The sequence below is a fragment of the Schistocerca cancellata genome, chromosome 7 (assembly GCF_023864275.1).
Source record: "Schistocerca cancellata isolate TAMUIC-IGC-003103 chromosome 7, iqSchCanc2.1, whole genome shotgun sequence".
Taxonomy (NCBI): Eukaryota; Metazoa; Arthropoda; class Insecta; order Orthoptera; family Acrididae; genus Schistocerca; species Schistocerca cancellata.
Genome location: NC_064632.1, coordinates 350,914,744 through 350,930,698, shown reverse-complemented (window position 1 = coordinate 350,930,698; position 15,955 = coordinate 350,914,744). Strand labels below are relative to the sequence as shown.

General features: G+C 43.8%; 1 protein-coding gene across 1 annotated transcript in view; it reads left to right on the top strand.

Annotated features, from left to right (window-relative positions):
- LOC126092028 (NACHT domain- and WD repeat-containing protein 1) overlaps window positions 1-15,955 on the top strand; it is a 621,846-nt gene that overhangs the window by 448,952 nt on the left and 156,939 nt on the right. Inside the window, exon 7 of the mRNA XM_049907424.1 lies at window positions 9,325-9,542. Within this exon, the coding sequence (XP_049763381.1) occupies window positions 9,325-9,542 (218 nt within the window). The remainder of the gene's footprint in view (window positions 1-9,324; window positions 9,543-15,955) is intronic.

Sequence of the window (15,955 nt, the reverse complement as noted above, 5' to 3'; positions counted from 1 at the left end):
TCATGTCGCACCTCCTTGAGGTATTCCTGAAATTACCTTCACATCTGTCGGTTTTGTTCCGCTAAGACCGACGTGTTGAATTCCGTCTGCATGGAAGACTTGGATGCAGTCACTAATCTGATCCGACACTCGATAAGCTCGCATTTTTTTTCACTAAACTACATTGAGGAACTGTATTAAATGCCTTCCTGAAGTTATCGAACGGGACATCAACCTGAGTATCGATATCTACTGTGCTATGGATGTCATGGAGGAACACGGCGAACTTAATTTCGCAAGATCGCTGTTTGCATAATCCATCTTGCTTCGCATTCCCCAAAACTTTGTAGCACGTAACCATCTAACATGTACCGCAATTCTGCAACTGATTGACGTCAGCGATATAGGCCTACAATTATATGCATGTCCTACGATCTTTCTAGAAACTGGAATGAGGTAATTTTTTTCCAATCGTTGCGTACCCTTCGTTGCTCCAGTGACCTATGAAACAGTGCTGATAGAAAGGAAGGGAAGTAAGTACTTTCGCATTATCTGTGTAGAGTCTTAGGGCATGCCATGTCGTACAGACGCGTTTCCGCTACTAAGAGATTGAAGTTGCTTTTCTAGTAAGTGATTACTTATCTCAGTATGTCGGCGTTCTTGTGATGATTTAAAGGAGCAACCGTATCAAGATCTTCCGCAGTGAAACAGTTTTGGTAGAACGCATTCAGTATTTCGACCTTCTCTACATCATCTTCCGTTTCGCTGGCGGTATGGGCACAGAATGACTGAATACATGATTTCGATCCGATTTCACGTAAGACCGAAGCCTTTTAGGGTTTTTAGTCGGATGGGTTGGCAAAATTGTCCTTTCAAAGTCAATGATCGCTTCTCTCACTGCTCTTCTTACACTCAATTTCGCTTAGTTCAGCTTTTGTTTGTGGACTAGGTTTTGACGTCTCTTAAATCTGTGAGGCTGCTCTCTTTGTCTGACACGGTTATATGTTATCCAAGCTCAGTTCGACGTGATGCCTACCCGTGTTAATTCCATTTTTGACGCTACAAGTGACAGCTCTTTGCACTAAATTTTACACCGTTTATACCTCTGTATCACCTAAAAATTTATCCAGATGTTCTCCCTACTACACTGTACATGTACAGTAAAATTCCTCTATTTGGTGTCCTTCCTGGTGTAGCACTTTTATTAAGTCAAGAGTAGTCGCGTTCTCAAGTCAAGCATATCACAGTTCGGATTTCAGAAGGATTACTCGACTGAGAATGCTGTTTATAGATTCAGTGATCGAATCAGTACGAGCCTTAAATAATAATATATTGCCAATTGGTAATTTTGTGATCTTTCCAAGGCGTTTGATTGTACAGATCATGTTAGTCTCTTAGAAAAACTCAATTTTTGTCGAACTGATGGCACTACACACAGCTGCTTTGAATACACCTAAAAAGAGAATGCAAAGCGTTGTCCTGAATAATTTAAACAACATCAGAAAGGTAAAAAATTGTACTGCCTGGGCAGAAATCACAGAAGCAGTCCCACAGGGTTCAGTTTTCGGTCCACTCCTATCCCTTGTATATGTGAATGACCTCCCACTTAACATTCAACAAGCAGAATTATACCTTTTGTAGATGATACTAGTGTTGTAATAAATCCCATTAGAGAGAAAACAACAGGCGATATAGTAAATGATATGTTCCACAGAATTATTAAGTGCCTCTCAGAAAATGGACTCTCCCTAAATTTTGAAATAAGAAAACATTACAGAATCATACTAACAATTGATGCTGCACATGAGTAGGAGTCAGTAAATAGGGCAGAATGCTTCAAATTTTTGGATGTACATACTGATGTAAACTTGAACTAGAAGAAGAATATTACTGAGCTTCTCAAACAATTAAGTTCAGATACCTTGCTAATCTTGGAAACAAACCTAGCAACCTCCTGACATATTATTCAAGTTTCCACTCAATAATGGCTTATGGAATAATTTTCTGGGATAACTTCTCACTTAAAAAGAAAGTATTGATTGCACAAAAGTGAGCAGTCGCGGAAATCATGTGCGTACGTCTTCAAGGTCTAGGTGTTTTAACTGCGCCGTCACAGTACATATATTTACTAACGAAATTAGTGATAAATAATCGGTTTCGATAAAAAGATCGTTCAAATTATCTATGAAACATATAAGTAACTAACTAACCAGCGAACAGTGCAATTTACTTATGGTGCACTACAACTTTCACGCAGAATAAACGCACATACACACACGCAAGTGCACCCACTGGTACGAATATAGCACTTCGATTCACTATAGAGAGAGAAACAACTGATTACGCACCCGCTGTCGAAGCGTAGGCCGACCGTAGGATACAGCTGCGAAATTGCTACACGATTTGGAGTGACGAATACCCTGCAAACTCTAATTGGATTATTCCGCCGCATGGCAGATTTCCGTGCCGAAGTTGCAATACGCTCCAGCTTGCTCGCATTAGCTCGGAGATAGCGTGGCGGCAGTTTGCGGTTGTGCCAGTTTGCCCTCACTATGGCCTGAGAGTCTGGGGAACAGTTGTGATCGCTTTCCGAAGGAATTACTGAGGATAGATTCACAAGTCGAACTCGAGAGAGGTGTAGTGTCAGTTCGACAAACGGTGATCGATTTGAGGGAAACGCTTAGCGGGATTTGCCCGTCATTTCATGTCGAGCTGGAGGGGGCGGAGCGTAACTTTTGCATTCTGAAGCTACCCCATGTGTAAGATCGCGTTACTTCTAGGAATTATGTGACCATTTTCGGCTGATCAGGCCCATCCCATGGAATAATATTTGTTCCCCAGTGGTGAAGCTGTCTTCAAAGATTGCTCACACAGTTTGCTTCGTCCCTGACTAGTTTTGTGAGCACGAGGCTGAATTATCGCATGTCCCTTAGCCACCACAGTCACCAGATCCACAATATTATTAAGCTTTTGTCTACTTAGGAGAGAAGGGTGCGTGAACGATACCCACCACCTCCATCGTTCCCTAAGGTATTTTGCAGAAAGAATGGTAAAATTACCTTGCAAGCAATAAAGGACTTGTATTTACACATTCCGTGACAACCAGAACTCGTTTCGAATGCTAACGATTTTCCTACACCGTATTAGGGATGGTACTGTTTTGTACTTTCGAAGTTTCCTTACTTTTGTCGACCCCTTCCACATTACAAGTCTTGCGATCAAGATCAGTGCCAAACGGTGAAGTGAACTATCACCAGCTTTGTGCAGCACAACAGCACTGGGAAAAGTGATCAGACAGTGGAGAGCAATAAACGAGAAAATGGGAATATCAAAGACGTTACTAGGTGACTAAAAGGATACTAGGACCCAAGGGGACTGCCTAGCCCTGGCGGACGACATAGCAACAGTGAGTGAGACAAAAGGAGGTGCAAACACACAACTGGACAACCTAAGCAAGACAGCCAGAAGAGTGGGGTTGAGCATCGCCCACAACAAGACAGAGGCACTGAATACCTCTGGGGATTGGAAAACACCAGAAGGAAAAAGGTGGACAGATTTATATATGTATATATGTATGTATGTATGTATCAGCAAGAAACAGGAGCAGTTAGGGAATAACAGAGAGATTGAAGAAGATGAGGTCAGCCGGCTGTGCAGCCAAAAATATGTAAATACACACAACAGAAAAAGTTTTGCATCACCCCAGTTCCCAGAACTCTTGAAGATAGACGTTGACTTTATGGATATTGCATCACAGACACTCCCTTTGACTGTTCAGAGATGTCACTAAACCCGCCCAAAGATGTAAACAACCATGTATGAGCAACGCCTATAAGACGGAGGGGAGTCCGACATCCGATCAGTTCCAGTCATTCCACGAGGAAGGAGGTGCACGGCTCGTGTTGTCTGTAGTTCAACCATGCCTAGACGGCGAGTACCGCGGTTCGATCGCGTCCGCATTGTTCCTTTGTGCCAGGAAGTGCTCTCAACAACGGAAGTGTCCAGGCGTCTCGGAGTGAACCAAAGCGATGTTTTCTGACATGGGAGAGATACAGAGAGACAGGAACTGTCGATGACATGCCTCGCTCAGGCCACCCAAGGGCTACTACTGCAGTCGATGACCCCTACCCACGGATTGTGGCTCGGAGGAGCCCTGACAGCAACGCCACCATGTTGAATAATGCTTTTCGTGCAGCCACAGTATGTCGTGTTACGACTCAAACTGCTCGCAATAGGCTGCATGATGCACAACTTCACTCCCGACATCCATAGCGAGATCCATCTTTGCAACCACGACAACATGCAGCGCGGTACGGATGGGCCCAACAACACGTTGAATGGACCCCTCAGGATTGGCATCACGTTCTCTTCACCGATGAGTGTCGCATATGCCTTCAACCAGACAATTGTCGGAGACGTGTTTGGAGGCAACCCTGTCAGGCTGAGCGCCTTAGGCACACTGTCCAGCGAGTGCAGTAAGATGGAGGTTCACTGCTGGTTTGGGGTGGCATTATGTGGAGCCGACGTACGCCGCTGTTGGTCATGGATGGCGCCCTAACGGCTGTACGATACGTGAATGCCGTCCTCTATAGTGCACCCATATCGGCAGCATATTGGCGAGGCATTCGTCTTCATGGGCGACAATACGCTCCCCCATCGTGAACATCTTGTGAATGACTTCCTTCAGGGTAGCGACATTGTACGACTGGAGTGGTCAGTATGTTCTCCAGACATGAACCCTACCGAACATGCCTGGAATCGATTGAAAAGGGCTGTTTATGGACGACATGACCCACTACCACTCTGACGGATCTACGCCGAACCACCGTTGAGAAGTGGGACAATCTGGACCAACAGTGCCTTGATGAACTTTTGGGTAGTATGCCACGACGAATACAGGCATGCATCAATGCTAGAGGACGTGCTACTCGGTATTAGAGGTACCGGTGTGTACAGCACTGTGTTCCACCATCTCTGAAGGTCTCGCTGTATGGTGGTACAACATACAATGTGTGCTTTTCTTCAGCAATAAAAGGGGCGGAAATGATGTTTAAATTAATCTTTATTTCAATTTTCTGTACTGGTTTCGGACCACTCGGAACCGAGGTGATGCAAAACTTTTGTTGATGTGTGTATATACAATAGAAAGAAAATATCTGCAAAGATCAGACACTACAAGACACCGGCGAGAAAATGGTGCTATATATGGCTGAGACGATCACACCAGGGAAAAAAAAGTACAACAACTAGAGGAAGAAGAGATAAATTAATGAGTAAATAACTAAGTCCTAAAGGAGATAGTGAGAGATGGGTGTGAAGACCTAGGGAAGAAATGTTCTGGAACATGAGAACAATATCGGGAGAAATCAGACTCAAAAGGGCTAGGTTTACCTGGCACATAATCAGGATGAATGTGAATAGAACGACGAGAAGAGTATGAAAAAATAACAGGGAGCATTGGAGGAAAGCCCGCATTTCGTGGTCGTGCGGTAGCGTTCTCGCTTCCCATGCCCGGGTTCCCGGGTTCGATTCCCGGCGGGGTCAGGGATTTTCTCTGCCTCGTGATGGCTGGGTGTTGTGTGCTGTCCTTAGGTTAGTTAGGTTTAAGTAGTTCTAAGTTCTAGGGGACTTATGACCACAGCAGTTGAGTCCCATAGTGCTCAGAGCCATTTGAACCATTGGAGGAAAGACAGGAACCAAGTGAGTTGTTGAGCTCTGTGATTGGTCGGAATTCGAGATGAAGATGGAAGGAAAGGAATATTGAAGCACCAAGTACATATCTACCAATATGTCAGAGATCGTCGACAGAGTGAGATACAGGACAAGGACAGTGTCACCAGTAGGTCAGGAAGACAGAGGATGAAGAGGTTCTGGGAGCAGAAGAGGAAAATATAGACCATGGAGAGGCTACCTGCAGTCCTGCAGAGGCTGTAACACAAGAAGAAGAAGAAGATAGTAAAATTATAAACAGCCAATCAGTTGCAATGGATAAAGAAATTCTTTACCTAGGTTTCGACAAATATAAATTTGTCTTCTTCAGAAGGTAACAATTTTACATTAGTAAGGACTAATGTATCATCGCCGTTTTTACAATTGTCGGTATAGGCCCATGAGTCAAAAAATAAAATATATCCCTAGAATTAGGGTTTGTCACGTTAATATAAAATAGCTCATGGATCTTGCAGAGCTCACAACCGCCTATAGAGAAGAAGAGATTCTGTGAGTGTACATAAATATTATGCAGTGGAACCAGGTAAAAACTTCTTTCTTTATAGAGAAATATAGAGAATGGTCCATATTCTGGGATTCCTCCCATTCAGAATATTGCCGTAAAGTGAGCAAAAAAGACGCCTGAGTCACATTAACTGGAGAACAAGACCTTCAGCTAGTCGAGTGCAAGAAAAAAAATGACGTGATAACTTGCCTATTGGCCTCTTTGAGAAGGAGGAACGGAAAATAAAAATGTCTATGAGCACAAGAAGAGGATAGTACCCACGACATACCAATGTATTTATTTTGAAAGGTTCATTATTTTCGGAGTTTCCATTGCAAATAAATTAAGAACATATACTAACACACCTAGAATGTACGTTCAACACAACGTGGCGAATATTTTGTGTAGAGGTGACACGAGGGAGTACGGATATGCTTCCTTCAACTCTTGATACAATACTTCTCTTTGGTATACCTCTGCATAAACTAACCAATCAATCATCAACAAAATATTTCCCTTGTGCCATCGACTTCCAAGGCAACAGTTCGCGTCTACGAACCGCCTCAGTACAAGTATCTGACACTACGGTCACAAGTGTAAGGGATTCACTTCGGGATTTGGTCACTTAATTAACTAGACTGAAAATAACGCTGTACAGCTTAACGTGTGAACACTGTTGATAGCCTCTTAATTAAAAATAAAACTAAATCAGTTTGATGATTTTTCTTCTCGCATTAACATATTGCTTTAGCACTCTAACATTTGCTTAGCTTACTTCTATAACCGTGGACCCATTTCACTGCAAGGAAATTCTGGACAAGTACTGAAAACTTGTAAATGAATTCCGGTTACACAGAAGCGAATTGCAAAGGCAAGTGCTTCAGTAACCCTTTAGGTTCTTTGTAATGCATATCTTCCTTACTCACTTTTGGCCATATTAATGTTCCCATTGTTAGGTATTGTGGCTCAACGTTGCCACAACCTACAATAGAATTAATATCAGTTGCACCTAAATGTACAATAAAAATGTACAGGGGGAGTCAAAAATGACTTTACAACTTTGGAATGGTGTCGAAATTTATTGAGATAAGTTACAGATGTGTCATTTTGTAGCAAACAATCCTATGTTTGATTCACGTAATGCATCAGTAAAATATTCCACCACCAGGAGCGTGATTGTAGCGCACAGTAAAATGGCTAATTTCACTTGCGTGGAGCGTGCTCGCTGTTTGTTTTGGTTTCGCGAAATGAACTCTGCCGCAACTGTTCGGTGTAAATTTCGCACCGAATACGCTAAGTAACATCCAAGTAGGCCTACATTTTACTCTTGGCACGAAGTCTTTGTTGAGACGTATTGTTCACTGCGACATAATAAATCACCAGGTCGTCTCCGTGTTGGTGTTCATTTCAAACCATCTCGCTCCCCAAACTTCACACCATTGGATTAATTTATCTGGGCTTTCATTAAAGACGGTGTGTATGTTTCTCCCCTACCAAACAACTTTAGCCGACTTGGAAAATCGACTCCACGCTGCTTCTGCACAAGTTTGCCCGTTTTGCTGCAACGAGTGTCTGAAGAAATTGATTACCAGTGGGATGTTTGCCACATCACAAATGGTAGTCACATCGAACCAAACTGACACTTGACGCTTTTATGTGAAACTTGAGGTTGTTTGCTACAAAATGGTACATCTACTGATTATGGAAATTATCTCAGTAAATTTCTATATTGTTCCAAAGTTGTAAAGTCCTTTTTGACTCAGGCTGTAGTATTACGTTATTGCAAACAAAATACAGCACTCCGAAGTTCGTGCGCAGAAAAACTCACTAGGAATGGATAACTTTTTGGTACTCCGAAACGCAGTATCGTTTTGACTTGATGTCTTGTGAGTGGCCTTGTTCCCCCATAGTTCACACTGCAGCGGTTCAACAGGTGCTGCCACTAGCACCAGAGCTTAGAAACGCTCTCCGGGCGCTGATGACCACGCAGTTGAGTGCCCCAGAAAACAATCATCATCATCAGGAACGCTCTTGTGCGGTTCATTCCGTTGTTAGATACTACCCTGCCTCGCCGTGCTTGTAATTTATTGCCTATAAACGCAAATTTCTGAACAGCGTGATGGTAGTGGCAGTTACAAACTCTTTAAAATACCAGTTATCATCGAAATTATTTATTACTGTAGTAAAATCTTCACCGTATCATAAAGATACATCTTTTGCTACACAACTACTAAACAGCTCACGTGACTTACAAATCTGCTCGCTATTCGCGGCAAGCGACTAATGAGTTTGGGACTCTTACTATCTTGGTTAACGGAAGAAACAGAAATGATTCACGATTCACCACTGTTTCGTTTAGTCAGCATGAAAACGTCAGGGAAACGCACCATTAACTGCAGCAGAAGACGTAGCAATAATGATGTATACGGCTATGTATCGCTATTAACACTAGTGTAATTAGTGTACACTGTCGTCGCTATTTAATATGACGTAAGTCAATCATCAGAGAGTGCATTTGAGGACGTACAAGATGAGTGAGAAGTCGCTCCTAGTTTTAAATGTCAATAATTTTTTTTATTAATGAATACTTGCGCACTGATTAAGTTACAGTCGGTTCTCAGGACCATCATAATACGTGTACTACTCTACAATTCCACCTATCCTCTTGCGTTTTAAACGCTTAGAAATGTCATCAGTTGATTTCTACAGGAGAGCCACAGGCACATTTCCAAGAACAACTGTGATCGTCTCCTCAAACAACAAGAAAAGTTAGCAAACATTCACAAACATGGATTACATAATTTACATATGACAACCAAATCACATCTGGCCAGAATTGAGGTGGTATCGCAAATTTCGTTAGCAGAACTATGACTAGATTCATTATAAATCCCATAAGTCATTTCTCCCCAGTCTGAAGACTCTCAATTCTCAACATTGGTTGAATTATTAAATACAACCTTCTGTATTTTTTTTATACGACGCTGTCTATTGATTGGTTACACCATAAATTCCATAGAGCTTCAGTTTCTCTGGCAGGATGCTATGACTCACACAGTCAAATGCCTAGTGAGATAACAGACTAGTGAGAAGTGAAGGGTGTGGATACAGAAAAGGTGTTTGTGGCGCAGGCGAGATGCAGACGGCGTACGTGGTGCCGGTGCTGTTCCTGAGCAACTCGCTGGGCACGCCGCTGCTGCCCAACACGGTGGAGACGCAGGACTTCGAGATGGCGCTGGAGCGCGCCGACAACAAGGAGCTGCTGCGCAAGTGGTACCGGCTCGACAGCGCCGCGCAGCCGCCCTGCTACCGCCTGCAGCCCACCGCGCTGCACATACCCGGCTTCAAGGTACCAGCCCACAAGTACATCCCAGGTCTACACCGAGGGGACAAAAGTAACGGAATACCTCGCAATATAGTGTCAGACCTCCTCCTGCAGCAACACGGCGTGGCACAGACTCGACAAGCCGCCGGAAGTCCCATGCAGAAATACTGAGCCAGTCTGCCTCTACCGCCATTCATAATTGCCAAAGTGTTGCCGGTGTATGATTTTGTGCACGGACTGACCTCTAGATTATGACCCGTGAATGGTCGATGGGATTTATGTCTGACCAGCTGGTTCACTAAACCATTCTTTCGAACGTCCAGAATTTTCTGACATGGGGCACTGACGTCCATAAAAATTCCATCTTTTTTTGGGAACATGAAGTCCATGAATGGCTGCAAATGGTCTCCAACTAGCCGAAAATAACCATTTCCAGTCAATGACCGGTTCAGTTGGACCAGAGGGCCCAGTCCATTCCATGTAAAAACCGCCCACACCATGGTTTCGTTGGATCTGCGTCACATTCAAACCCTATCATCAGCTCTTACTAACTGAAATAGGAACTCATTTCACCAGGCCGTCCGCAACTCGTCATTAGTGGCTAGCGTTATTGTCTCTGGATCAAGTGGTCCTGGGTTCGATTCCCGGACGGGTCGGGGATTTTCTCCGCCTGGGGACTGAATGTTTGTGTTGTCCTTATCATTTCATCATCGTTCGGGAAGTGCCGACACTGGAAATGGAAAGTATTGGATCTTGTACGGGCGCTGATGACCGCGATGTTGAGCGCGCCACAAACCAATATCATCATCTTACGAGGTCACGGTTTTCCAGCCGTCTAGGGTCCAACAGATATGGTCACAAGCCCATGACAGGCACTTCAGGAGATGACGTGCTGTCAGCAAAGGCACTCGCATCAGTCTTCTGTTGCGATAGCCCATCAACCCCAGATTTTGCGGCATTGTCCTTCAAATGCTTCAAATGGCTCTGAGCACTATGGGACTAAACATCTGAGGTCATGAGTCCCCTACAACTTAGAACTACTTAAACCTAATTAATCTAAGGACATCACACACATCCATGCCCAAGGCACTATTCGAACCTGCGACCGTAGCAGTCGCGCCATTCCGGACTGAAGCGCCTAGAACCGCTCGGCAACAGCGGCCGGTGGCACTGTCCTAACGGATACATTCATCGTAAGTCCCACGGTTATGCGGTTATTTCACGCGTATTGCTTGTCTGTTAGCACTGACAGCTATATGCAAACGCCGCTGCTCTCAGTCGCTAAGTGAAGACCGTTGGCTACTGCGTTGTCAGTGGTGAGAGATAATGCCCGAAATTTGGTATTCCTTGCCCACTCTACACGTTGTGAATCTCGGATTACTGAGTTCTCTAACGATTTCCGAAATGGAATGTCCTATGGTGTCCAGCTCCAACTGCCATTTCACGTTAAAACTCTGTTAATCCCCGTCGTACGGCCATGGTCACTTTGGAAACCTTTTGACATGAATCACCTGCTTACCAAAAACAGCTCCGCCAATTCACCGCCCTTTCATGCCTTATGTACGCGATTCTACCGCCGTCTGTGTATGTGCAAATCGCTGTCCCATTAATTTCGTCACTTCGGTGTAAAGACTCCTGGTAACGGTAAAATTTGTTTTTCAAATTCGTTGTTTCCTATTCACTGGTTTTTCAAACAACTGTGTCAAATATAATCTCACATTTTAAGTAGCTGTCATGCTATGCGATCGTGTCACGAAGTATTTTGACACTGGCGAGAATAGCTACCAATACAAACCAAGCATTTGTCGCATTGACTTTAGCGCTGTGTATAGAGAGGAAAAAGAGCCACCGGAAAAATGATCCCGTGGGAGGGTATAAAAGGCTAATATGCTTCTGCTTAGAAAAGATTGACTGAAAAGTGCCGTAGCAGCTGCCAAATTCTGCCTTCCACAGCACCTTGAAAAATTTTCCCATAAATTTTGGGATGTGAACATATTCGCTCTTTTCTTTGCAAGACACGGGGAGAAATTAGCAGTGGGAAAGAGACGGAGAAATAATAAATACTGGGAGATAGCAGACAATAGTTGTGGTATAGAAAGAGCGAAGGAGACAATGGCATTTCGAGAGAAAGAGAGGGACACAATGTCAGTGGAACACACTGGCAGAACATGCTGGGAAAACAGCGAAGGACAATGTGCCTGTGGAAAAGGAATAGAGAAGAGAAGGAGAAAGTAGAAGTGAGTGAGAGCCAGTGATAATGAGAGAGAGAGAGGGAGAGAGAGAGAGAGAGAGAGTCTATGACAATGACAACGATAGGTTGCAGCAGTAGAAAGGAATGACTGAGATGAAACTTCCTGGCAGATTAAAACTGTGTGCCCGACCGAGACTCGAAAGTTTGGAAGGTAGGAGACGAGATACTGGCAGAAGTAAAGCTGTGAGTACCGGGCGTGAGTCGTGCTTCGGTAGCTCAGATGGTAGAGCACTTGCCCGCGAAAGGCAAAGGTCCCGAATTCGAGTCTCGGTCGGGCACACAGTTTTAATCTGCCAGGAAGTTTCATATCAGCGCACACTCCGTTGCAGAGTGAAAATCTCATTCTGGAATGACTGAGATAGTTGCAGTAAGAGAGAGCATGAGGCGGAGTAATAGTGAGAAAATTCAGTAGTAGTAGTAGTAGTAGTAGGACGCAACGAAGGACACTGTGGCTATGAGACAGCAGACAGTGACAGTTAGAGAGACACAAAGAGATAATGACAACGAGTTAGGCTGAGAAAGAGAGAGAGTGAATGGGCAAGTGACAGTGGATGCGTATGAGCGACTTACAGCGATGGACTAGCAGATGCGAGCGAGTTACAGTGACGGGAGCTTGTTGGAATGAGAGGGGAGTTGCATGTTAAAAAGAGCGTGCCAAAAGTTTTGGGAAAATTTTTAAAGGTGCTGAGGCAGCTGGTATCTCACGTTTCAATCAGACTCTTTTAAATAAACAGGACCGCATTCGCCTTTTTTGTGCTCCGATAGGAGCACTTTTCCGCTGGTTCGTTTCGCTCCCTGCTGCAGCATGGCATGTCACTCATACGAAAAGAACTTCATGGATCAATAAAACTTTGATAGTTTACTTATGTGAAACAATGCAAAGCTAATTTTATTTACGCCTCAGGCCTGATTTTACGTGCAAAATGATTTTGCATGTGCTTCAGTATTACGACTTGGTGTTCCCTGATGGTAACGGAGACATTTTACAACATTGGTTTTCAAACTGTGGGGCGCGACCCCGAAGGGGGACGTGCGGACGTATAAAAGAGGGCGCGGCCGGGGCCAGCGATATTAAAAAAAGCAGCTTTTTAATCAAGACAAATGTGATAGTACTTAGGTCGAACTGTTTACTGGGTACTCAGCACTTTCCCTGTACTCTGAGATTCGTTTTCGTCTTAGATCATCAGCCTGAATGTAACCGCAGTAACGACCGTAGCTAATATGACCACTAAAATTCGTAGCGTACAAGTACAGTAGACATGCGGAAACTTGGCTGATTGTCGCACGTCATTCCAATTCCGAAACAAGCATTGTTGGCGCTGAAGTCTTAGTTGGACTGGGTTGTTCAATCATTATCGATCAAACATGCAGCTTAGTCGTGTATACTTTTGATGTGAAAGTGAACTGACGACTTGCGAAACTATTTCTTTCTTTACTTCGTCATGAGTTTGTTGGATAAACACAAATACAGTGATGATTACATTAAATACGATTTTGTTTCTGTACAAAACAATGGTGTCGGTTAGCCGCAACGTGTTATTTGTTACGAAGTATTGGGCAACGATGCCATGAGACCTTGGTTGTCTCGAACGGCATTTGCGCACTAAACACAGCGCCTTAAAAAGTAAACCGATGCAGTTTTTTCGCTGCAAAATGTGCGAGTTTGAAACGTATGAAGATAAATAGTACTGAATCCTTTGCTCGGTTCTGAAAAAGCGATCCTAGCTTCCTATGAGTTATCGCTACTCAACGCAAAGGCTAAGAAAAGTCATATTGTCGAAGAAACACTTGCCAAACCCTGTTTATTGAAAGCAGCTGATATTGTACGTGGACCAGAAAGTAAACAAAGCTTTCACAAATACCGGTTTCTGATAACACTGAGAAACTTCGGATTGATGATATGGCCGAAGACATGTGCAGGCCGTGAAAGGATTAGAATTTTTCACAATACAGTTAGACGAAAGTACAGGTTGCAAATTGTTGTTAACTGTTAGTTTTCGTTGAATACATGCAAAACGAAACACGAGATGCTATTTTCTACAGAGCTAACGCCTACTTCAAAAGCAAATCATATGACAGCGATATCTGAACTCTTTTGCAAATATGGACTATCGTAACAAAAGCTGATCGGCGGATGTACAGACAGGCACCTTCAGGCAGTTTGGCGAACAGTTTTGTTGCCACCAGCGTTTCCATTCATTGATGGGATTGAGTTCAGTTTCCATGAGAGTCCTGGCTGCGATGAGAATTGGGTATCTTGACCTTAGTCTCTTTCGCTATGCAGGGAATATGTCGTCCATTATTGGCAGTTCGGTGTTATTAGCGATCTTCTGGTATTCACGCAGTAGCGCTCTCTTCCGTCTGATGTCAGGAGGTGGAATGTGGCTCACGATAACTAGTCAGTATGTGAGAGTATATCGTACTAACCCACTAACAATGTGCATGGCCTCGTTAAGTTGTAGTTCTATCTTTTTTACGTGTGGACCGTTAAGCCAGGCAGGCGCACAGTACTCTGCTGCTGAGTAAACCAGAGTGCTGATATCTGGAGAGTGTCTGCTGACGATCCCCAGCGAGAGCCGCAGGCTTTATGAAGGACAGCTGTTACTTTCTATATTCGTAAACGATTTGGCAGACAGGGCGGGTAGTATTCTGCGGTTGTTTGCTGATGTTGTACGGGAAAGTGTCGAAGGTGAGTGACTGTACGATGATACTAGGTGACTTAGACAAACCTCTAGTTGTTGTGATGAATGGCAGCTAGCTCTAAATGTGGGAAACTGTAAGTTAATGCCGATGATTAGGAAAAACAAACCTGTAATGCTCGGATACAGCATTAGTAGTGTCCTGGTAGACAGTCACGTCATTTAAATATCTGTGCGTAACGTTGCAAAGCGATATGAAATGAAACGAGCACGTGACCATTGTGGCAGGGAAAGCGAATGGTCTCCTTCGGTTTACTGGTAGAATTTTAGGGAAGTGTGATTCATCTGTAAAGGAGACCGCATATACGACGTGCGACAATAAAGTAATGAGACTGAGGCGAAAAAAAAATTTGCTTAGCATTTTAGTCAAGTTTAGTGTTGTCTCCTTCAAAGTAGTTCCCTTCTGATTGCACACACACTTTTTCCAGCGCTTCTGCCATTGATGGTAACATTTCTGGAACTCATCTTCTGTAATACCCTCCAAGACCCTCGTCACAGCTTTTCGGACATCTTGTGATGCTTGAAAATGGTGTCCCTTGACCGCCATCTTGACTCTTGGAAATGGAAAAAAGTCGCACAGAGCGATATCTGGTGAATAAGGTGGCTGTGGTAGTACTGAGCAAGCAATGTGGTAGTACTGTTTTGAGGTTAAAAGTTGCTGTACTGACAGAGCAGTATGGGATGGCGCATTATCGTGATGCAGAATCCAATTATCAGCAATGTTAGCACGGACACAAAGAACTCTTTTACAAAGTCTTTCTAAAATCGTTCTTCTGCAGTCATTTTCAGGGACAATCTTCGATGAGATCGTATGAGTTCACGCACCCTAGTCAAGTTGACATCCGTCTGTGAGGTTGATGGTCGTCCACTGCGTTCTTCATCTTCAACATTCGTTCTGCCTTCACTAAACATTTTATGCCAACCAAAAACTTGAGCTCTTGACATAACCTCCTCTCCAAAAGCCTTCTGAAGCTTCCCGTAAGTTGTCACGTTTTCACCCAATTTAATGCAAAAAGAAGTGGCATACCATTGCGTAATATTATGCGGTTACATTTCCATGACAAGAGACACTAACACGTGTCAACTTATTACAGCGCAACTCACGACTGAGCAGTTGCATCGATGTACCGCTTGGGCTAGAAGCAGCTTATAGACCGAGGTCAAAGATATTGGGCCTATGCAAGCCTGCAGGGTTGCCACATCTTGCAAAGAAAATCAGTCTCATTACTTAGTTGTCGGACCTCGTAGGTCGCTAGTGCGACCTCTTCTTGAGTACTGTTCGAGTGTTTGAAATCCGCACCAGGTCGGATTGCAGAATGACATCGAAGCAAATCAGAGTTGTGCCGCTACATTTGTTAAGAGTAGGTTCAAAGAATGCACAGCTATTACGGAGATGCTTCGGGAACTCAAATGGGAATTCCTGGAGGGAAGGTGATGTTGTTTTCGAAGAACACTGCTGATAAAATTTAGAGAACCAGCATTTGTAG